The sequence below is a fragment of the Diadema antillarum genome, unplaced genomic scaffold (assembly GCF_040938485.1).
Source record: "Diadema antillarum isolate AM-2024a unplaced genomic scaffold, OU_Dant_1.0 seq00001711_RagTag, whole genome shotgun sequence".
NCBI lineage: Eukaryota > Metazoa > Echinodermata > Echinoidea > Diadematoida > Diadematidae > Diadema > Diadema antillarum.
In genome coordinates, this window is record NW_027272400.1 from 92,833 (window position 1) to 118,695 (window position 25,863).

General features: G+C 38.7%; 1 protein-coding gene across 1 annotated transcript in view; it reads left to right on the forward strand.

The window, feature by feature from the left end:
- Nucleotides 1–25,863, forward strand: part of LOC139711848 (carbonic anhydrase-like) — a 54,760-nt gene that overhangs the window by 26,881 nt on the left and 2,016 nt on the right. The window contains exons 3-7 of the mRNA XM_071623700.1: nt 12,085–12,203; nt 17,003–17,098; nt 17,682–17,744; nt 22,395–22,446; nt 24,326–24,435. Of these exons, the coding sequence (XP_071479801.1) occupies nt 12,085–12,203; nt 17,003–17,098; nt 17,682–17,744; nt 22,395–22,446; nt 24,326–24,435 (440 nt within the window). The remainder of the gene's footprint in view (nt 1–12,084; nt 12,204–17,002; nt 17,099–17,681; nt 17,745–22,394; nt 22,447–24,325; nt 24,436–25,863) is intronic.

Below are 25,863 nucleotides of genomic sequence, written 5' to 3' on the forward strand. Positions count from 1 at the left end.
GATCCATGAATAGTCAAATTCTTATCTATGAAATTAAAATTTGAATTTGTAGTCGTGTGCTTACTTTACAAGGGTGTGTTCAGAAGGAAAACTCTTCGACGGTTCGACTTTCTCACTGCCTACACTTTGTAGACTCGCATCATTCCTCAATGTATCATTTGGGATTGCATGGGTAATTGAAAATTTGCTTGGAGTTTATAGATATCCTGTGTGTGGACGAGGCTTCCAGCAGTACATTGTACATTAGTTTGAAATTGTACAAATTCGTTTGTAGATGATTTAGCACTCTCATAAACCAAGTATTCCCATTGTCTCGTTTCTTTTACCAAGTACATTTTGAGTAGTTTATTGAAACGGATTTACTTTCAGGACTACTGTACTTGGTCATCCACTTCAATTACAGTTGTGCTAAGCATGCAAGTAATATCTTGAAAATATTGGCTATGAAGGCATCCATTCTTCTTTTCAAGGGTAAATGTCAAGTTATTATTCATAGTAGCAGTGTTTAGAGCTACTGAATTATATACAGCCAAGAGATATAAATATTTGTGTCAAGTACATTTTAAATGTGATGCCAAAAGGAATAGATAGTGCCAAAACTTTGTTGTCTATAAATGACATGTAACTTGATATCTTCTTACGAGTGCAGATAGTTATCTTTTGGAGTAGAGATTCATTATCTGTTTCCATTACTCTAAAATGCTTCAGGCTTGAAATATATACGGAGTGAGTACATCACATTTCTCGGGGAGGGGGAGAAAATGATGTGTAAGAGTGTGTGTAAAGCTTTTTATAATGTCTTGTGCATTCATAATCAAAAAAAGGTCAAATGTGAAAATCATATTTTGCATATATTCCATATGCCCAAATTTGATTATGCTTTCTTTCTTGAAATTCAAGGTTGATGAGGATAAAATGTATCATGGAGACTATGATAGCAGTGTAATTTGTCACAATTACAGTAGGATCATTTACCAGTTCTGTACAACAAAAATGTATGCTGAAAGACAGCTTAAAAAGAAAATTAGTTAAGCAACTTAATATTTTCAGACATTATTAGACATGGACTTGATGGTTAAGCTACAGAAAATGAAAGATGCAAAATTAAGTTTGCTAAATGGTATCACATGTGATACTGTGTGATAAGAACTAAGTATCAGCTCTAGAATAACCTTGATGTGACAGAAGTGATATTTTCTAGCCTTTATTGTAAGTGGGTAAGGTTAAACTTGGTCAAAATTGTTCTAAAGGGTCAAAATATGTGAAGTGATGGATGATTAGATAGGCTTACATGTACACATTGCTGCTCGGTATTCATGGATTTTGTTTGTTTCTGAATACACATCAGTTTTTACTTATGCAGCTGTCATTTGTATGACGCACCTCTTGACCCCCGGGAAAAGTGCGTCATGGTCGCGTCAAGTACCACCAATTTGATGACGCGTGGTACCGTCACGGGAGCAAAATGTCCGTCACAATACTGACCCATTATGTGCGTCATAGTCGGTCATTTAACCAGAGTGTGTCAAAAGGTTCGTTAATAGGACCGTCATGTAATTTTGCGAGGCTTCTTGCATGGTATCCCTCCGTAACAGAATAAAACAAACTCGCGATCGCGAGCCGGGCGAATTCACCGGCTCCTGAAAACGCGAAAATGACACAATTTTCATTCAGTTTTATTATAACATACTGATACTCACTTCATTCTAGTATGTCTTCTTTTTCTATCTGATGTCAGACTAAAGGTCTTTTCAGAAGGTTTGAGCACAAATTTGCTCAAAAAACCACACTACCAACCACGATTTGTGATTAAAATCATCACATACAGCCCGCGGCATCGCGAAGCTCGCTATCCTTCAATCGCATTCACTGTTGTAGTGTAGCATCGACCGTCGACCGTGAAATCTGCTGCAAAACCATGTGCGTGATGTGGACCGTGTTGTACATGTATACAGTACAGGCGTACATACACGTGTATACAGAAGACGAGGCATGACAGAGCAAAGGCCAGGCCGCGATTATTTTTTCCGTAACCCTAACCTGCCGATCGACACACAAACGATTATGGAACTACTGAGAGTCTTATTCATATTTATGAACAAAATATTTACGTCGATGTAGGGCAATTTGTCAATCAGTTGCAATACTGACAGTCTATTATATTAACTTAAAATAGTAAATTCTATTCAAACACTAGCCATATAAACCATGTACCTAAATTAGGGTTTAATAAGGTTCGTGTTTAAATATAGGCAGGGGCTTCAATCAGGGAGGTGGAAGATTCCACCTCCCTGCTTCAATCAAGCTGTTTTCGAATCGGGGAAGGGGAGGCGGGAGGTTACGGAAAAAAATTACTGTGGCCATGCCAGGCCGTAGTTTCGCGAAACAAGATATATAGTTCGAGGACATGCCATAGCAACGTGTAGGCCTATATTATATCAAAACACGCGTTTCTATGGGATGTCCATGAACTAGGGAACGGTTTTGAGAAATTCGAAGTCATTCGAAGTTGAAGTGGTCTTTTCCTATGCATTTTTAGGTGATCCGATTATCCTCTCGAATCACCTTCTGTATCTGCACGGATTCTTTCTTTCTTTCTTTCTTCTTCTTCTTCTTCTTTCTTTCTTTCTTTCTTTATTTCTCCCCAAAAGTTGTGAAGGGGTTAGCTCAGAAAGTGCTACGCCTATCAAGTTCATACTTATACCATGTATGTATCGTGTCCCAAAGACGACATGCAGATCTAGTTATTTTTTGTTGTTGTTCATATCTCAAAAATTCGATTTCTTCTTTTTTTTTTCAACTGGTATTTGGGAGTCTTGTAATATATTTAAAATGTTGATAGAAATTTCTGAATATATTCAGAAAGTACGCCTAGGCGCCTACTGTTTGGATAAACGGTAAACATAGTCTACGTTCGATACGAAGAAATCATTACGTCTTTCACTTGAGGAAAAACATACAAAACAAACAAACAAAAAACACGTACGAACGAATGTTGATAGCCAAAACTTTGATAAGTAATAAGCAGTTATGATGAGCGTGAACTGAAATTAATTGTCACGATTTTGCTGTCTAACCAGGTGATGACTGCATCTCATTGAACCTACTCGTAGTGAATTTCTCTGGGCATACGAGACCTTTTTATTTCTGTGATTGCATTTTTAATTGACTGATTAATCGATCTTTTTTTTTTTTTAGTGTTCAGGGAACATAAGATATTCGATCAAGTACACTATATTCGACTGTTTGATGTTTCCTACTATGCGCCAAAAGAAAGGCTATAGAATCACGATATCTTTGCAATGATTCCTGTAATTCAACTAATGAGCTGGTTCTTCGATGGATATTTCCAGGATATTTACACGCTGTTTATTCCAGCGCGCGCATTCTTTCGTCTGGCACGCACCTGGGTGTGGCACCTGCTTTTGTGGAAATTTCCACAAGGGTAGAGAGGTGGGGTGTCAAGTTTCTTCGAGCCGAAGAGACTGCATGTAACACAATCTCTTCGCTCTGATTTATTGTCATTCGTGCTTTCCCCTTATTCTTTGCTGATGTTGAACATTTAGATTTAACTTTACGAAGGTTGGTAGCACGTGGTTCTTTTTTGTTGTGAGGTGTATGTAATTTCTTTTTTTATCATTCTTGGGAGGGAAAAGAAGAGTAAGGGGGAAAGAAGAATAAGAGGGAAAGTGAAATAAAACAAACGGCACGTACGCTCAGCATTCACAGTAAGCCGTCTTTTTCCACCAGCATAGTTATCATCATCACCATCAGACATCACTCAGACAATTTTAGCCTTTTCCTATCAACATTAAGAAACACGCATACAATGTAGTCCCTCGAGACAAACACCTAGGAAAATAAATAACAAATACAAAGTATCAACACCTCCCAACAACACAAATACCGGTACATGTATTTAGAAAGACAACCCACAGCACACTATAGTAAGCGGCTGGTATCAAACTTCGTCGCTTCGGTTCGAAAAAGTGATTGCAGCAAGCGGAAAAATCGCCGTTACGAAAATAGCAGTGCGAGACACTTGAAAGAATTACGTAAAATACTTCAAAGTACAAAGGGAACGGATAAAGTGATATAAATGGAAGAAATCGTACCAAACAAGGTGTGAGAAACGACAGTGGAGAACGGTAAGTTTAGTGTTGTAAATTTAATTAGGCCCTAGCAAAAGTTGGCAGTACCGAAAGCTACGCGAAAATAAATATAGACATTGGAAACTCGGTATTGCGATGAGATCCTTAGGATCAAGTCAATAAACGATACAAAACAAAGGAAATCAATTCATTTTGACCGGAAAATAGTTTGTTATAAGTATTCTGTTATATGAGATCTCTTTTGATAGGCTTAGAAATAGGCCTACATCGAATTTCCACGACACTCGGCCTCGGGAAAGAAAGTTCGAACGCTTTTCATCTGCACATACTGCAGTGCACATCGCAATACACGAACAGAAACTCACCTCTTCCTTGCAGAAAAATGATGCTATAACGTTACAAAAAACACACACAACACTCTAAAAATCATTTCGTACTTGAGAGGAAAGGGACAAGCGGGTGGAGAAGAAGAGAAATACAAGCAGACATTGCACAACGGAACGCTTCTACCCCGACTCAAAACGAAATTGGGGACTGTAGTGTAGTGGCAGCTGGCTTGTGCAGCTAGGCTACTACTAGTATACTCACGCTCCCCAGCCGCCCACACATGGGGATACCACGGCGATCCATGTAAACATCCGAGGGTCCGTAGGCGACAGGGATTCACGCGCGCGAATTTCCGTTCGGTGCATGCACACAGTTCGCAGGCAGCGAATTGCGTGAGCGCACACTTTTCCAGTCTGGTACGTACCGCGAATAACATGTGCGTCAAGGGTTAGTCATTTTCACGAAGAGGTGCGTCACCATTTTTCATGGTTAATGCGTCAATGTCTCATAAAGGTGTGTCACTTTTTGTGACGGAGGGTACGTCATGGTACCTAAAAGGTATGACGCACATTGGTACTTTGACGCACCTATCCCGGGGGTCAAGAGGTGCGTCATACAAATGACAGCTGCATTAGGGTCGTGTACAAGCAGGGAGGTGGGAAGAGACCTGGTACAAGTGAGGTTTAGTGCCTTCTGATTGTGTTGTTTGTTCAATTCATTGCCTTGGCAAGAAGATTGTATTTCACCACTTATTTCGACTTATTATCACCTCATGTGATACAACAATATGAAGTGACCCTTTTCAACTTCTTACTTTGCCCACCCAAGTCAAGTGACCTGGTCAGTGCTACTGCCATTATTTGAATTCAGACATTTTCTTTTTTGTCCCCTTGTTTTTTTCTAAGGGGGAGGGGGTAGAACTTTACAAACAAACAAAAATAGATTGTTGTGAGCAACTAAATGAATACAGTCTGGGTACCTGGAGCAATTGCCTCTTGGCCTAATGATGGTCTGAGTTCAGTTGATCACAACTCAAGGTGACGGCAGAGGTCAGACATGTGTAGCCAGACCAGGCAGTGCATCATGGGAAAAAGTCTGATTGCAAATTCATTGTGTAGGACAAAAAGCATCGGATGAGATCATATCGTTGTAGCTCACACAACACAAAATGGTGTCTGACCCCCAATTTTAAGCCCATAGGAAGGCCATATTAGAGATTATCCCTCGTCACTTAACAGTATTGATGTCGCCTATCGCACTTATTGGTGACAGAGTTCGGTGAAGAGCTCGCGGTGCCGCATTACCCTCAACTTTGTAAATTACTGGAAGGTGCTGCTACCCTGACAGCAGGCCTACCTGCAACATATTTGTATTATGACACAGTGAGAATACAGTACTGCAAGGATGCAAACCTTTTGTGAGGTGTACCTGTACACTGTATATTACAGGAGAGTAGTTCGCGCCAATTTTGATGGATGCAATGCATTAAATGTATGATGTACATGTATACACATATAGGCCTACAGTATCCTACACTGTTGAGCACAGAGATTAAAAGTCTCATATTTCCATTGTTTCAAGTGCACCTGTGATTTTTAAATCTTTCTTTCATGTATGTGGAAGAAAAAGTATCTAGATCAAATGAGGTCATAATGTCTGATTTTTTTTAAATGCTAAGTGTTACAATATCATATACTACATATGGCCTATTTTTAGACACCAGAAGTGTGACATGCAATTACAGTACGCGTATACAGGAAGAAGCTAATTTGTGCACACATTTCCAATAAATACATATCATTTTCAGCTTTAATTCCCGACAAGTACATGTACTTTGCAGGGGCTATCAAAAATCCTGTTGAAAATGCTAAAAAGTGCCTAAAATAGCCAGTTTCCCTCATGAGCATTTGAACTTTTCTTGTGGTGTTCAACTTATTATTATATAAATTTCTTTTTTAAGGAACATTATACCATGGGGTTGGATTAAGGCCTTTCAAATGAGTCAGGTTAAAAGTTGAAGTTTTTTTTTTCCGCTTTGGATTTTTTTTTTCACTTTGCATAACGTGAAGCTAGATTGAAAATAAAAGATTATTTATTCTGCTTATTGTTTTATTGTTGTTGTTATTTGTAGTTTTCTTCACACTGACCAGTCCTGTTGTGTATTCTATGAGTAAATTTGCTGTCATAAGGCAGAACAGCTTCCTTTTATCGTAGCAAGTACTGCCAAAATCTAACTGCCCCAGAAATAGTGAACTGTTTGAAATGCTCGCTCCTTGTTGCGACCGTCCATGAAATTGAAAGCACGCAAATAGTTCATCTGACCCAGCCAATGTGCGAAAAATTTCCGCTTTAACAGCAGGTGATTGAAACTTGGCTGGTCTGGAGAAGAACTCTAAAGATGAATAATGGCAGCGCACTCACACAAAACATTAGCCCCAAACAACAGTAATGTGGCAGTGCTGCAGGATATGAAAATTAGTGAATATTTCATGGAATCTACAGTAGCAAACGAGGATTACAACTGAATATTTGATGAGCAATCCCACCGTAATTGCTTTGACTGCGTCCTCAAATTTTTAGAAAAATGAACTTGTGGAGGTGTATCTTAAACATCTAATGTTTAAAAAAAAAAGTGAAACATCAAAATTTTAATCCTTGGAGACATGGCTGCAACTGTCAATTTGGTGTTGTTGTTGTTTTTTTTAATTACCTTTTGTGTGGTCTGACTGAAAAAAAATGAAACAAAACATTTACCAATAACCCAAGGGGCTGATAGAGAATATCCACATAATGGCTCTTAATGTGTGATACTAAATCATTCATTATTCCCAAAGACTGGCTAGCCAAGTTCATTAACCTTACTCTATTGACTACCGTAAAGTTCCGTGTATAAGACGCACTATTTTTTCGTCAGAAAACATTGAAAATCGGGGGTGCGTCGTATACACGGGTACAGTCGAATCACGGAAAAAAATCTGTCATGTACACCCAATTTTATAAGGCCAACTTGGGGCCATGTATGCCCATCGACGTTTGGAAGGTAAGTAATCACTAAAACTTACGAATAAATGAGCGATCTTTCAATCGGGACACACACAAAAGCTGCAAATACGAGATAAACTTACGATCCGCCTTGTGCAGTAACGATGTATCAATCTGGCCATAGGCAACAGCTGTAACAGCACTGCTGTATGCTACCAATGTCAGTCTACCAAGCTACCAACAGCCAACCTAGTAGCTGGAATACGCGATGTACAGGTATCATTACTAAATTACCAATACCGTAAAACTTATCAATGGACTAGTATCAATATGGCCATAGACAAAAGCTGTAAAACATGGAGTAGGATCGACACTATGTCACCGTAAATATGAACGATGTGTGAAGCATGCATGCATATCCGTGTCGTTCGTTTGCTCTTCATTTCACGAGGCCAGCTAGGATAGCATAGCTACACTGTGTAGCTAGCTAGCAGACTAGCTAGCAAGCCTTTGGCAAAGGCATGCAGCAGCTGCTGCAGAGCTAGAGATCGAGGCTTTTGCAAAGGACTCGCGTGCACACAGCGATCGGATCGTAGCGCGCTTGCCCGTTGCGCGCTGTGTGTGCAAGTCCATTGCTCTCTGTGTGCGTGTGCTGAAATTATAGCGAGCTGCCTTTTGCAAAAGGCTAGCCCTGTGCATAGAAGCATGGTACAAGAGACACACGTGTTACTAGTACTGGTAATCCCTCCGGGCGAAACAACAGTGAGTGTAATTACCGTACGCACCGTACGTCTCGCCGTATGATCCCTCTGCTACACTTGTTGATGTTTTTCTTATTTTTCGTAATGAACCTTCCAGTCTGACATGCGTCAATATGTGAGACACCCTCTGCCATGTATGATAGCAAAGATCGTACTGTACACTCATGAGTACGATATGCATGACACATGTACCACGATTGAAAGGCGAAACAATAGCAAGTGAGTACCGAGACAAGTCTCGCATTTTGCGTCTTCCATATTTTGCCGATGTCCGATGAATACCGTTAAAAGAAAGCATAAAAGGAAACGAAAAATAGAGCAAATACATGCTGCATTCTAGGGAAATTTTGAGCTGAAAAAATATGTATGACACACGCAATATTTGCGTGGAATTTTTTTTTTTTAATTTTAGGTCCGAAAGTAGGGGTGCGTCTTATACACGGGTGCGTCGTATACACGGAACTTTACGGTAAATAAAAGTTTACAATGTAGAAGCCTCACCATGCTGTTTTACATGTGCCAGTAGTTACCCAAACCCAACCAACTTTGTTCAACCACAATGTCTTTGGAATGTTAGTATATACCTCAAATATCGAACTAGAATTAAAATACTTAGTAGTATCACAACAAAAGTATTTACTGCCCCTTCTTCTGGCTCAATCTTATGTACAAGTTTTTTGTTTTTTGTTTTTTTGGCTAATATGAAGAGTGAATAGTTCGGTGACATGTGACTAAAAAGAATATGACTTGACGTTGTGTTAATAGTGGAACGTTTTATTGCGGGTAATGAATTTGTTCAGAGAATGATGGATGTCCTATCCCATGTTTGTAGATTGGCGGAATTGCTGTCAGTCCTTTATTGTGCTTTCATTACAAGACAGTGATCTATGAGTGATGTCGTACCGAGTGTTTGCTCACAGCAAACGTACGGCACATTCTAATGACCGCCATGAAACACATTTACTCAAATATTGTCATCATAATGGGATCAGAGTGCGTGTTTGCTTGTTTCCAACATGTGTGCAAGATTCATTAAATACAGCTACCAAGAACTCCCGGAAGTTTTCGCTGGAGAAAGTTTATTTCAAAACATTATCATTGATTCCAAGTAAGAAAATGTGCCTTTGGCGTAGATTGCTGTATGAATTTCACCTAGGCCAGTAACTGATAGTGAATAAATGTGAAAGTGCTGCTCAGTGTTTTGTTTTGTTTTGTTTGTGTTTTGTTCCTTTATGACACAAGATTGACAGACTGCTGTCACTTGACTTTAAATTTTGTGACATTTGATAAAGAGCTTGTTGGGACTGGGAGGGCAGCAGCTTGTTAAAGATAATGACATTCATAAAGCATTGAGAAGGAACGGGGATCTAGAAGACATGTGTGCAGTTCTCATGACATCTGGCTTTGGAATGAGGAACCGCATCTTCACAAAGTGACAGGGAGAAAGGACTTTTGGGTTCAGAGGGAAGGAGGAGGAGGAGGAACAAAAAGGGGGATGGCACAAAAAAGGAGATTTACAAGTTTGTCTGAGGAAGGCAGGTGGCAATGTGAGCATTCAGATGAAGTAAAAGTCACATAATTCCAATATGTCATGCATTTTGCAGCCTCCACTTCTCTCACCCTTTTTCCGTGAGAAAAATTGTTGACAGCTCTGGATTTACCTGCTGGTTATGGCAGACATATATCTTTTTCTTTTTGTTGTTGTTGAATACATTCTGACTTTTCTCCATCATTTAAAAGGACACTGTTATAAATAAATTGATCATTGGATGCACAATCAATGTAGTATTAGGCATTGAGAGTGTGTTTGTACAGGTCATCACATGGAAAACCATGGTTTACATGATTTTAAAGCAGCCTGATAATCGGCATGATATTGCCAATGCAACGTGTTTATGCCAAATACAGGTCTACATGTATGACCCTTTAGCAGTGTAAAAAAAACTAGTGCATTCTTCTGTACCCGGGACATAACCAGGGAATTACCATTGTATGCAGAAGGCCAAATGTGATTTCATGGGGGTAATATAAAATGCTGGAAATAGCAGTTGCCAGCCACTCTGCTAATTTTAGTCAGTTTGATAATATGCAGTTCCTCACTAAATTAATTGTTTCTGCGCCATGTAGCAAATTGAATCTGTGTAGGTTATGGCTTGACGATTGGGGGGGGGGGGGGGTGGGGGTAAAATTGTCAGTTTTCTGTGCGTTGTCATATTCCTGTTGACAGTTCCATGCATTTAAGTGCTTATCAAGTACTCATTTATTCTACATTATGGGATTTGGTATTCATCTGTTGCATGTTTTTAGAGCTAGGTGGGATGTAAAAGACTTACACTCATTTTTTTTTTTTTTGTGATTGCAATTTTAATATTATGATGTATCAGGTATTTTGTGTACAGTATGTGATGATGAAGACAGATACTCACTGTACAATTGTAATTTGTAATATTGATAGATTTTGATGGTGTCTCTTCTGGAGGATGGTGTGGGGTTTACAGAATTTACTAGTGGCGGATCATACGGGGGGGGGGGGGGGGGGGGGGGGGGGGGCACCAGGTACATGCCCCATTTTAATTTTGTTTTCTTTTTTTACAAAAGAAATAAAAAGAAAATAGTTATAAAGGGGCTGATTGAACCGGAAGTTGCACGAGAAAATATCTGTTGAGACCTTTTCTTTTTTTTTCTTTCTTTTTGCTTTTCAGCTGATTAAACCCTGGAAGTGGTACTTTGGACCACCCCCCCCCCTTTACGAAATTCCTGGATCTGCCTCTGTTTACAGTGTTTGCATAATTTAAGACGAAATTTATGAATTTACCCTCAATGGTCTGCATAGTACATTTTAATGGGAATGTGATTCTTCAGTTCATGAAGGTTTGCCGCCTTCCAATTGTTCCAGCTGCTACAGTCAAGAATCACCTACAGCTGTATCGCATTTTCAAATTTTGGTGTAGGTGTAGACTTGGTGACTGCTTTAAATTTGATGATGCATTTTCATTCATCATTGCCTGCCTTATTTTATCGTAAATGAGCGACAATGGATTTTTGTGTGGCTCTACAGTGTCAGCTCTTTAGTGACTTTATGTTTATAAACTATTATTTGTGTTATAGCTGTAGAACTATGCCATTATATCACCAGGAAATGTGCAGCCAATTTTTCTAGTGTGGAAGGAGGCAGATCATACACATTATTTTTTTAGGTACCCCGTATATTGACACAGGTACAACACATTAACTTCCATAATGTCAATGGGCCTCTATTGTCGACAGGGACATTGGACATCTAACCATGAGCTCATTCGCATTAATGCTTGTCTCTGATGTCAAGACTATAGAATACTGAGGTGATCAGTCATTCCTGTGCAAATGTTGAGCATTCTGAGCTCGAGGATCTTTAGCCAACACTCTCTGATGACATCATGCTGATTATGTAATCAAGCAATTATTATTCTTCTTCTTTTTCTTCCTTTTTTTTTGAGGGTAAACTGACTCCTTCATTTCTGGAGACTGTTGCAGATTAGGGACATTCCCATACATTTGTACATCTTAACTCAAAATAAATTCTTAACACTTTATTTTTCTTTATTTCTTTTTTTTTTTTGCATTCAAAGGAGTAGCATCTATGGATCCCCATTGACAATAGAATAAGTAATTTGCTTCTAACACCTGTATAGTGAGGAACCTTTAAGCAGGCAATGTAAGTCTACGTTATAAGGCTATTTGAGAAAGTGATTCCCTTCTGCCTACTCCTCCAAAAAGAGTGGAAAAAATGAGTGAATGTGATGCAGATGATTATCGAAGATTTACTCACAGGCTATGACTCAATTTAGTCTTGCAGGTCTGGAGTACACCTCGTGTCAGCCTTGAAACATATATATATTTCTTTGTGTTTTATCTTGTGACAGATCTGAGCGGAGGGCCCCTGGATGAGAAGTATCAGCTGGTTCAGTTCCACGCCCACTGGGGCAGCAAGGATGAAGTAGGAGCAGAGCATACCTTTGATGGCAAACAGTACTCAGCCGAGGTGAGTGAATTCCAACTGCACACAGAACTATTGCAAGCCCGATGTTATGCAGTTGCCCGGGGCCACTAAATATTGATGTCAGGCCACCAAATTTCCCCAAAAGGTTACCCTTTGATGACCCGATCAGGCAGCTAGAATTCAAAATTAATTTTTGTATTTCCCCTTATTTCAGGCCACTACGTTTCTGTTTTGGACCATCAAAATGTCAGATTCAAAAAATTTTAGTGACCCAAATGGAGAGCAGAAAAAAAAGATAATGTCAAGTCCTGAACTGTCTTTTCTGTGTAGAGCTTTCAAATGAGTACTCCCGGTACTCATTTCCAAATAGTTAAGTGCTAATTGAGGTGGGGTTTTTTTGTTTTGTTTTGTTTTTTGCTTTTTTGGTTAGTCTAAATGCAAACCTGACTCTTATTTCTCCAAAGTCACTTTTCTTAAAATATAGCAGGGCAAATCATGGTCTGGAGGTATTTCCCCACATGAGTTCATGACTAGATATTCTAAGCCTCTTTGTAATCTGAATGGTTTAACCTCTAAACTATGATTTAGGAGGTGGCGCCTAGCTTGACCTCGGGGGAGCCATAAAGCCCCCAAATTAACCCCGTTGAAGATGAGCCACAAGAATGCAGGGGCTGGTGTCTGTGGAAAATGCGTGTTAGAGCAAAATCAGTCTGTCCTCAACATTTTAAGGGATCTTTAAAAATCTTCTTTGCTAGAACCAGGAATGATAGAGCTTAGTTTTAAAGTGCTGTGAGTAAGTACATTGGTGAGTGCAGTTTCAAGTTTGTTCATGGGGAATCTGGGGGTGCCCCCTTCCAGGCCCTGGGGTGGGGGGGGGGGGGGGGGGGGGAGGGATGTGCACCAAATTAGACACCATTCCCTCCTAGAGATCCCCCACCAAAACTCTTCGAGTTTTCTGTGTTCTTCTAGGCCAATGGGGATGTGTTGGAGGTGAACTTGCAATACTCATAGGTGAGGTGAGACCCCCCCCCCCCCTTGTATTTATCTTGGCATAAAATCATGTGGTACTTTCAAGATTATTTACTGTAGTCATATGCTTCTCTGTAACCTTCAAATGGAGGTCTTGGTATCAAGTGACATACACCAAAAAAAAAAAAAAATGAAATAAACTAGAGATTGTAATTTGTCATCACTGACAAATTAAGGTGATCCGATTTTTTTTTAATCAATGATTCGAGGTCTGATCGCAATAGGCAACACCATACAGGTTTCATCTGTGTTTAGAGACATTGGTTGTGTGATGTTTGGATTCTCATTTAGAAAAGGGAGTCAAATCTGTCATCTTTGGTTCCAAATTCTGTATACACTAGATAACGAAGATACAGCAACAAATATATAATTTAGGCATGACCATACAGGTTTCATCTGTGTTTAGGGACATTCGCCGTGTGATATTCGGAATCTCATTTAGAAAAGCGAGTCAGATCTGCCATCTTTGGTACCATATTCCGTATAACACGTCGTAATAAAGAGACAGAATGAAGTATATTTGACCACTGACCTCACTTTGCACAGCCAGGATGGCATCTAAGCAAAATGTGGTTATTTTGTAAAATGATTCTTGTAACATGGTCTTTGCGTGTGCAAAATATGGAAGAGACAGGACATGTATTCACTAAGATACAGAATGAAACATTTATGACCTTTGACCCTAATTTACATACCCAAGATGGTGTCTGATCAAGAAGTTGTTATTTTATGAAATAATGTACGTGACATGAACTAAACATGGGCAAAATTTGAGGGTGATAGATGCTGTTTTTCTTGAGTTATTGCAAAGAAAGTTGCAGAAAGAAAAGAAACATCTCAATACATTGAAGATAAGCTTTAAATTCAACCACGTTTTTTAACGTGATCCCGACATCGTATGAAAAAAACGAAGGGTAAAATACAATAGCCCAAAGTCTCAGCTACAACATATTAAGATCTGGGAGAAATTCACCGAAGCATAAGTGAGCTATTGCTCGAAAAAGATTGTCATAGCTTCATTCGCAGAAAAACTGCACTCCCATAGAGATAACACGTCATAATGAAGATACAGAAAGAATATATGACCTTTGACCCCACTTTGCACAGACATGATGGCATCTGAGCAAAAAGTGGTTATTTTGTGAAATGATTCTTGTAACATGGTCTTTGTGTGTGCAAAATATGGGAGAGATAGGACATGTATTCACCAAGATACAGGATAAAACATTTATGACCTTTGACCCTAATTTACATACCCAAGATGGTGTCCGATCAAGTAATTGTTATTTTATGAAATAATGTACGTGACATGAACAAAACATGTGCAAAATATGGGATTAATAGCCATTGTTGTTGTTCATCTATTGCACAGAAAGTAGTAGAAAGAAAGAAAAATAAAGAAAAAATTATGTTATTTTTATAGAAATTTGAAGGAGAAGCATGAAAAAATCAGAAAAAGATAAAGTTAGGAAAGGAGATTAAGACTAACTAAAGAAAAAAAAAGGAAAAAAGTGTTCAAAAAAAAAAAAACTGGCAGGGGTGAGCATCGAACCAGGGACCTTAGGATTACGAGTCGGATGCGCTATGCAATGACCTATTTCATGCTCCATAGGCCCTGTGTATTAAGCAAAATGACGCTGCATCGAAGCCACATGCAATTTTTCAACCAAGTTTTTCGATGTGATACCAACGTTGTATGAAAAAATGGAGGGCACACTTACGATAGCCCAAAGTCTCAGCTACAACATACTAAAATCTTGGAGAAATTCACCGAAGCATAAGTGAGCTAGTGCTCGAAAAAGAGAGTCATGTCAATTTTCACTGCCAGAAAAACTGCACTCCCATAGAGATAACACGTAAACTGGTGAAATTTTACAAGGATACTTTCAATCCATTTTTACGAGGTGATGACATTATCCAATCAAAATGTTGTTATCACATTGATGAAAGAACATTTCATAAGCTACAACATACTGAAATCTGGGTGAAAATTGGCGAAATTTAAGTGAGATATGCTCGAGTGAATTTGAAATTTGATGACGTCATTTGGAAAATTTACTTTGTTTACTTTATTAAGAAATTTGATATCTTTTAATCATTTTTTCAGTATCGCCAACCCATGAAATGACATGTACAACTCATCAGCTTTTAGAATATGTCAAGAAAATGGGGGGTCATCGTCCATCCTGACGAGTAAAATCCGATTTAAAATTGGCGGTTTTTTGGCATAGTTGCACAGTGTATCCCCATTGACGCACGCGCGGAATTTTGAATTTGACGGGCCCGTATGATGTCATATTGAGTCGGATCGACTTGAAACTTGATAGAAATATTCCTTGACATTGTGGACATCCGATCCGTGTGAAAAAACTGAAAATTTCTATTGCATATGAGCTGTGCGTGCGTATATGCGCGCGCGCGTACGCGTCCGTCCGATTTTTTCAATTTTTCAAAAAATGCTCTAAATGGTCTGAAACGTGTGCAAAAAAAATTTGAGCTCGATTTGAGCATACAAATATTTCAACGCGCGCGTACGCGCACGTACCAAGAGAAAATGTGAATTTTGAGAATATGAGTAGAATGCGCATAACTTGAAATAAATGTGACGTGAATTTCATTGAAAAACTTCATTCCATTAATGAGATATGATTGAGAATGTGTTTTCATATAATGACGTCATAGTGACGTCACGGTCGACTGATCACTTTGATTTTAGTTCGATTGCCGTCTTTGGGACACGATACATACATGGTATAAGTTTGAACTTGATAGGCATAGTACTTTCTGAGCTAACCTCTGCACAACTTTTGGGGAGAAATAAAGAAAGAAGAAGAAGAAGAAGAAGAAGAAAGAATCCGTACAGATACAATAGGTGATCCGAGAGGATACTCGGATCACCTAAATAGTACAGCATACTTGCATACCTGTAATCTGTTGGATTGAAAGTGCATATGGTGACATAAATCTGTAGTTGTTTACCTCTGTAGTACACTGAACATTTTTTGTGTACGAGTGTGGGCAAATGCTGAAAGAAAACATTTTTCAAGAATTGATTTTTTTTTTAAGTTCAGGTTATTGTTTTGTCTGTGTGTGTGTGTGTTTGTATTCTGTGCCATGCCTTAAACAGTGAACTAAAAAAGACAGCAAAAGAATAAACGTGAAAAAGTAAGTAAAGAAAAAGAGATGATTTACAGGGTACTGGCTCCCAAGTGAGTCAAGTACCACAAACATGAAAAAGTAGTGTACATTGTAAAATGCTATTCCTTCCATTTTCTGCTTTAAAAGGCTGAAAAGTGCCTCCTTTTTTCATGTCTTTGTCCATTTTTGACAAGAGTATGCCAGTTGCCAGCTCTATCACTCCTGATTCTGGCAATTTTAATAACAATACTTTTAAAAAAAATATGAAAAAAGGAAGCCAAAGAACACTTGATGAAGGAAGGTGGTCACTTCTCTTCGTGACACTAACTTTTTTTTTTCTGGTGGCCCATTCAGTCTGAAATTTTGTTGGCCCAAAAAAGATCAGTGTATGTGGTTGCCCCCCCCCCCCCCCAAAAAAAAAAGATACAGTGTATGTGGTGGCCTAAAACAAAAGCAAACGTAGCGATCCATTGTGAATTTCAGTTGCCTGATCAGGCCACCAAAAGATATTAAAACCTCTTTGTGAAATTTGGTGGCGCGACACCAGTTTTTAGTGACCCTGGGCCCCCGCTATTAAATGTCGAGCTCTAGTTTATATTATATTTGAATTATATGACAGCAGTGATCAGAAACCAAACCAACACAAAATTGTCCTGGTCTTTTTCTCCTCACAGGTCCATTTGGTACACTGGAACACGGAGAAATTCAAGTCGGTGGGCGTTGCCATCAAAGAGGACAGGGGAATCGCCGTACTTGGATCCTTCCTGAAGGTGAGCCGTTAGTGACCTTGGCTTGGCCATATCCTCAAAAGCACCTGCTCTGATGTGTTGTTAAAGGGAAAGTGCAGCATGATATTACTTTGCTTTGTATGAAAACAAAACAAAAAAAAATCAAAGTAGAAAATTTTTATTAAAAAAACTAGGCATACTAAGACAGTTATGAATTTAGAGACAAATTGGAAGCTCTGTATGACATAAATGTTAAGAAGTTCTCCATTCTAATTGTACACCAAAAAGTCACAACTTTGTTTATTTTTTTCTACACAATAAAAATTATCTTCAAATCTGTTCTTGGTATATAATAAAAGTAAAATGTTTATACTTGTCCTCCTCAGCGGATAAGTTCTATCTGTGCCAGAATATTTTAGAAAAGTGAAAATTAGTGAAATTTTGTGTGTGAAACAAATGGAGAACTGCATGCCTACATCACACAGAGTTGCGAATTTGTCTTACTATCTAAACTTAATCAGTTCATAAGCCTTCACTTTTTCATTTCATTATCCCTGAGCATATTTTTCACTTTTTTTTCAGTGCTTTATCTCTCACCATAATTTTTTCACTCTTTTCCTTCTAGGTTGGATCTCACCATACTGGATTTGATAAGCTTATTCCATTCCTGCGCAAAGTACAGAAGAAGGTGAGTTTGTGTTGTGCCATCCAACTCTCCAGCTGTGCAGCCTTGAAGAAACAAGGCAGAGCATTGCTAGGCTGGCGATTTGTAATGTTAAAGGCTGCGTGTATCTAAAGATCTTCTGAGGCAGAATCACGATCCTAAACACGTTTGAGGCGTTTTCAGGGGTTAGATAAATGCAACCATGTTTTCAAACATGTTTAGAAATGGCGATTTGAAACGCCTTTTAAAGGGCGTTTTGAAATTTGTTTGAGACCATGATCGCCTCGGGTGTACATCAGGTTAACCGTGGTCATGGCGCGTGCTTCAAGACACTGTGGACTGGACGGGGGAGGGGACCTAAGACCAAACAGGTGGGGGGGGGGGGGGGCATGAGATGGATCGACATGACCAGCCACGATTTCTGTGGATGCCAGGCAAGATTCTTTTAGCTGTCAAAAAAACACAGTGCCACAACAGTCGCTGTGTGGATGACAAACCGGGTAGGCTGCAGGAAAACAGGTTGAACGACGCATTACTGCATCGGCAATACGAAGAAAGAAGGCCAAAACTTGAGTACGGAGAAAGAAATGGCCACATCCCCTAATGCACCCTGCAGTGGGGGCTGCTGCAGCAGCCAGGAAGCCAGGAACGTTCATGTAAAGCCTAGCATAAGCCTGGGGAAATCAGAGCTGAATGGCGTGCTTTTATCAGCATAATTGTTGTCATTATCATTTCTAGAATTTGTATGGTCGTGCAGCTGCTCCAACTGAGGGAGAAGCGTTATGAGGTTGATGCGAGTGTAGTCCGCACGTCAGACTCGGCATGCCAATGGAAAGTAGACGTGACATGTGTTGGTAATAAGAGTGCATACAAATATCATTGCCTGGGAGGGCAAAAACTATGTGCATTGACAACAATAATAGGGAAAAAGTAAGGCCAGCTAATTTGATCTGTGCAAGAAATAGTAGGTAATTTTTTAGCTTTTCTTGCATGTATATCATTTATCATAAATTTGTGCAAATAAAAAAAAAATGCAATGGAATGCAAAGGGAGTGCACACATTTAACTATAGAACTATAGAAATTAAATCATTTAACGAAATGGCAGGTTTCTATTTGGTATACCAGGGTACCAAATACAGCACCGCTTTAGAAGATTGTGAATTGCAATGAAATTGTCATGTATTCATAACCACATCCTACTGGTATCTTTTTAGCAATAAAAATCCCCTGTTTGAGATGTGGAATTTGGCACTTTGCCTTAGCCTTTGCCATGTCAAAAGAGTAGCAGAAATGAAAGAAACAAAATGTGGCATGAACAGTATTTTACTTCCATCAAGAGGATAGTGAAAGGTAACGAATTTGCATTTCTGCTTCCTCCAAGGAAGTTGTTTTTGTCGCTGTTGGTTTGTTTGCAAAATAACTCAAAAAGTTTTGGATGGATTTCAATGAAACTTGCAGGAAAAGTTTGTAATGATACAAGGAACAGATGATTAAATTTTGGTAGTGATCTGGGAATTTTTAATGAATGTGATATAGGATATCTTTTGTTTTTTGGCAACTAGGGTCAATAAACCTCGGAGTTCAAGCTGCGCGTATTTGAGGTTTGCATGCTCGCACTATTAAAGCATGTGCTCTGCTTGAGGTGCCGCGCAGCATGCAGGAAGCTGATGAGGTATGTAAACACGAGGCTTCTTCATCATTGGAAAATTGGGCAGTTATCAGCAGGTGTGAATTAGTGGAAATGAGCTGCTTAGCGGAGGTCTGCACTCTCCGGGTGCGTTTCTAGTCTGAAAATGCTGTGACTCTCCTGAAATGCTAAACATACAAGTACGTAGCTACCAATTACTGGTTGTATCCAATTTCTAATGCCTTCTTCTTTGCTCCATGATTCTTGTTTCTCCTAAACAATTTGTGCATTCATCCTTCTCTAATCAAAGCATTTTCGATAGGTTTATTGTATGAAGGTGATGGTGCAAAACTTGATTGGCAATTTGCTGCATATTCCTGGGAGTTGCCTTAAAAAAAAAAAAATAAAAAAACTGAAGCAAAGCAGAGACTGACTTTTGAACCCAGCGCATCGGCTAATCTTATCGGATATCGCGGTAATTTTTTCTCAGATATAATTTTATCTACCCAAGAGGTCAGGGTGAGTTCAACAAACAATGTCAGATAGTTTAAGAGAATCTGTGACCCCAGAAGGATCTACAAAATAAGAAAGATCTTTTATCCTGTTATTTTTCTGTTTCTTTTGCCGCGTTTAGAAGTCTCCCTTTTCCTACTACTCATCAGTTGAACTGAGAATGATCTCCGGGAAGGGATTTGGCTGTTGCTGTGCAGCGGCGCCTGCAGAAAGATGGCTCTTTTTGTCGCGAGATGTTTCAGCTATTCAGCCATTCACAGAAAAATTGACAATTAATGATGATCAATTGCTCTAGAGGTCTATGAAGCGTCATGCCAGGAGGCAGTATTAAAATTTGTCAATGCTGTTGTTATCAATGAAGCCATCCGAGGTGGGGGGGGGGGGGGGGGGGTGGGGGGAGAAGGTATAGCACATTGTTTGTATATATATATTTTATTTTTCTCTGCTTGCCATTCACTGTCATCTCAGGTGCTGACGTTCTTCACTGTCCAGCCCATAAAAAGATCAATAGCCCTAGCATACAAGTAGGACAGTGATTGCTAATGCAAAAGTAGTGAAAGCAGATGGCTGCTACCTTTGGTGGTAGGTTTAATTACATGGGAATCTTGGTTTTTACTGCCTTCCTGCTCTCCCCCCCCCCCCCCCCAATAAAAAAAAAGAAAGAAGAAAGATATAAACCATAGGGGCGCTGACTTGGCAAAAATAGCAGCAGTACAACTGAAAGCAGCAAGGCAACAACATGTGTAACTCTGGTAAGAGCACGAAGGGGGAGAGGTGACGTTTAACAAAAAGTAAAGAGAACATGGAAATCTCGGCTTAGACTGCCTACCTACACCCCCCTCCCCCCCCCAAAAAAAAAAAAAAGACAAGAAAGAAAGGAGAAAAATAAAGGTACAAATTATAGAGATGCTGACTTTGCAAAAAATAGTAGCAGAAACGGTACGACTGAAAGCAGCAAGGCAACAAAATTTGTAACCGTGGTAACAGCACGGAGGGGAAGACGGGACATTAAAAAAAAATGAAGAGAACAATTGCCTTTTGCAATACCGGGTAATTTTGCCAGTCCATACTTTATTGAGCTTAACATGCTGTGGAGAGGTTGTAGTGATTTTAGATTGATGAATGCTGCTACACTCACAAGTTGATGAAAGTGACATGTATGCTGAGGCTACCAGGGGGATCATGTGTTATACACCAGGAACAAACAAAGATTTCATAGCAAGAGACCAGGAACAAAGATAGATTTCATAGCCCAACATGGTTTGTTGTCAAATTTCTATGCCAACTGTATGAAATGGAAGTATACCAGTAACCATGAAAAATATAGCAAGTCTGACGCGTGTCTCACCTTTCGGTCAAGAGGAGCTCCTCAAAGTTTTTTTGTCCCTGATTCTTTATCTTTTGCTTTGATGAATCTGATACAACTGTAGTAAAGTGACTCTCGTATTGACCATAAACAATGGAATATAACTAACAGCGTTGATATAGGAGTGTAACTGATAGCATTGGGTATGTGTGCCGGGAGTGACTCTAAAAAGGGTCACAGTTGGTCTGATTATCTATCTGAGAGTTCTTGAACCTTGCACCGAGCTTGCTTGTTAGTTAGATCTTCATGCGGCTTTTGTCTCTGGATAATAGCGGCTAGAGAACATCAGACATCTTTTCTCAGGATCGCATTAATTCTCCTCCAGACGAAATGAAGTGATATGCTCCCATGTCTGCCCTGTTGGTCAAACCTGGCTTTCAGAACACACGTGATGTGTTTGTTTTCTCCCTTTGATCTATCCAGGAAAGACATTTTTTAGTAGGAAAATTGGTGGCTGGACTCCAAGAAATGCTTAAACCTGTGTTCTGTACAAAGTTGTTATAGTGCCTAAATTGTTTGTGTATTTGAACATTTTGTGCCATTGAACATGATTATTAAGAATATGACAACATATTCATTCAAATATCAGAAGCCATGTTTACAAATGTGCCCATGTTATGTGTCTCATATTTATCTGTTTTCATTTCTGTGATATTCTTGTGTTTTGAATGACTTTTTCCTTGTGGATGTATACTCTTCCCAACAAACCACCACAGAAATTCAGATTCAGATTCAGATTCAGATTCATTTATAGTGCATATAGGAAATTCTTCTTGTTGGCATACGGGTGTACACATAGGAATATCTGCATACATACATACATACATACATACGTACATTCATGTACATGTACACGTCATATAAATAAATACAATTTTCAATTATATATATACACGATCGTACAAGCATAATTTATACTCACAATACAGTAAACACAGTAAAATGATATGTTAGTTGCAATTAAATTATATCAATATGCTTTTGATTGTGATTTTGCACAGAATTTGTTATAAAAACAACTATAAATTTGTTTGTTTGGAAGATGTAGAATATTATTTAGTCTGAGAATTGGGGGAAAAAATTTGCTTTTCTATTATTTACAGCCTTTTGTCCTGTTGTCACAGCAGTAGTTGTAATAATTGCTGTCCTTGACTCTTTGCTTTCAGGGCTCGCAGACGACAATCGAAGGAGGTTTTGACCCAAGTTGCCTGCTCCCAGGTAGGTCCTGTCCATGGACAGACAGTTAAACAAAGTGTGTACCTCTCTGAGAGGTCAATTTTGAGCAAAATTTAGTAGCTTCTCCAATTCCTAGTCTGTTCTGGACTAATGTCATTCCCATTACTGCTAAACACTTTTATCGATCATGCCTGTCATCTGGTACAAAAGTTTTTGTTCCATGGTGAATTCGGTGGGAATAACAGTTCTCATTATGCAAACACAGTGAGACAAGAATGGCAGATTTTCCACCTTTTAAAATTATTTTGCCTCATTTCTGTGAGCATGTTTGATGTGTCTTGGTTCGCTGTGCTTTAATTCGCTGTAATGTAGAGCAGTACACACTTGAGTACATATATTGTACAGTGCATTTGCTGAGATATGTTAGACTCTTGGTGGCTGAAAAGATTCATCTTTAGTTGAGTATAAAAAACATACTTGCACAAAGTTTCAGCCCATGTAGGTCCAAGATGGTTTTTGTGACTCAAGAAATATAAACATTTGAAGCAAAGCATCAAATGCAAGAATGTTTATGAGGGTTGGAACTGAGAAGTTGTTTGTTATCCTCGCTAGCAGTAATTAGCCAAGGATGACAGAATTTAATTTTGGCTGGTTTGAATTTGGGGTATCAGCGATAGTTACTTTTAATCTTACCCTCTTCTGAGATATTAAAGTTGCTGGTATGTATTAAAATTCAGGGTTAGCAGAATTTAGGGTAGTTGGCATATGTAATAGATGAGGCTGAATTTATGCAAACTTGAAGACGTGGGTAAATTGCCTATCACTATCTTGTATGTTAACTTTTGTCAGCAAAGAAACAAAATACCCGGTACTCATTGCTATAGAAACAGAAAACCGCCTCACATTATGCTCCACAGGAGTAACTAAGGAACAGACATGGGTAGAATGGTTTAAAGGATTATAAATGATTACATATATTTACATCACAATATTTCTTAAGGGATCATTTTCAATAAGCCTACTTTGTGCTTCTCATGATTCCGCCACTATCATATTTGACACTATGTATTTTTGTTTGTTTGTTTGTCTGTCTGTTTGTTTTTTATGCAATGTTTGTAAACCAATTATGAAAGTGGAAATAAATGAAATGAAATGAAATGAAAGGTATCTTCAGAAATTCATTTGACCAATAAGTTCATGTCCATAATCTAGCATGCAAATCAGAAATTTGTACTACTCTCTAGGTGCAACGTAGGGATTGCCACTTGAAAAGAATAAATGATTCAGAAGATGATAAAGTTACCTATGCTTTCTGTACTGAGAGGATGAATTAATCTGGATTTTGCATTTTGCATTTTGTTTGGGAGAAAAAGTGCCTTGTCCTTGTCATTTTACTGAATGAAACTTCAGGGGATTAATTCTTGAAGGATGCAGACTTTTGCCTTGAGAAAAAAATGAGGTGAAGTATAGTCAGGATTAGCCTCTAGGCAGATATGATATTGAAGTGTATTATGCAAAAGTAGGATAAACATTAGTGGGGTGTTTTGGTAGGCAGTCAAGCCAATGGGCAGCACATTGTCATCATACTGTAGCATCAATTTGTGTGGAGGTAGCATGATGCACCTTTCACAGTTGCTGCCACATTCATCACAAACTTAACACCAAGTGTGTCCAGAAAATTTGCAGCCATGAATATTCATTCATTCATTTTTTCCATTTCCAACAGAAACATATGAATATTTTCACAGAAATTGCATATCTTTCAACAGCTGAAAGTACATGTAGAACTGGAGAGGTGTCTCGAGGATAAGGGCAGTTGTGTATGGGTAAATACGTAGAGCCCTGTCGGCATACAGAGTAGAAAGAATGCTGAAAAGAATGATAAAAGTGGTTACTGTTGTTGTTTTTTTCTTTTAAACAGATAACAAGGAAGACTACTTCACCTACGAGGGCTCCCTCACCACTCCGCCATGCTACGAGAGCGTCACCTTTATCCTCTTCAGCGAGGCTGTGGAGGTCTCTCCTGAACAGGTAAAGAGTTTGTGATTCCCCTCATCATCAGATAAAGCAGAATGAAATATTTCCGGCGATATCTCACCTGTTACATAACAAGGAATATTCTTGAAGTAACGAATGCAAATATCCAATTATATTTTCTTTTTATTTCTTTGTTTTTTACCAACTTTAATCACAAATATTTCAATTCAACAAGAATGAAGTTAATTCATTTTGCAATCAAACCCGTGATATATATTCAATAGAAACTCTTTCTCTGAACATGTTGCATAATATGATAAGAATAAAAGAGGATGAGACCAAAATTGGAAATAGAATAAATTGAAATGAAATGAATTGAAAGATGAAATGAAATGACTTGAAATGAAATGAAATGAAATGAAATGAAGAGAGCAGTGAAAATTGCAAGTGAGACCATTGTCCCTGACTGAAGAAGGAGTCAACATAGATGAATTAAATATGCAGATTCCTGTGTTCCTTCATAATGAAAGCTCAACTGAAGTTTATTTATTAGGTGATCCGAGTATCCTCTCAGATCACCTTCTGTATCTGTACGGATTCTTTGTTTTTCTTCTTCTTCTTTATTTCTCCTCAAAAGTTGTGCAGAGGTTAGCTCACAAAGTGCATTGCCTCTCAATGTCAGACTTACACAATATATGTATCATGTCGCAAAGACGACAGCGCAAGTAAAATCATAGTGATCAGTCGACCGTGACGTCACTATGACGTCACTATATGAAAACACATTTTCATGAATATCGCATTAATGGAATGGAATATTTCAATGAAATTTACGTCACATATATTTCAAGTCAAGTGGATTCTACTCATATTCTCAAAATTCATTTTTATCTCAAAACGCGCGCGTACGCGCGCGTTGAAATATTTGTATGCTCAAATCGAGCTCAAATTTTTTTTGCACATGTTTCAGACCATTTAGAGCATTTTTTGAAAAATTGAAAAAAATGGACGGACGCGTACGCGCGCGCACATATTCGCATGCACAGCTAATATAAAATAGAAATTTTCCATTTTTTCACACGGATCGGATGTCCAAAATCTCAAGGAATATTTCTACCAAGTTTCAAGTCGATCCGACTCAATATGACGTCATACGGGCCCGTCAAATTCAAAATTCTGCGCGTGCGTCAATGGGGATACACAGTGCAACTATGCTAAAAAACCGCCAATTTTAAATCGGATTTTACTCGTCAGGATGGACGGTGACCCCCCATTTTCTTTACATATTCTGAAAGCTGATGAGTTGTACATGTCATTTCATGGGCTGGCTTTGCTAACAAAATGATTAAAAGATATCAAATTTCTTAATAAAGTTAAAAAAGTATATTTTCAAAATGACGTCATCAAATTTCAAGTTTACTCGAGCCTATCTCACTTATCCTTTCCCAATTTTCTTCCAAATTTCAATATGTTGTAGGTTAT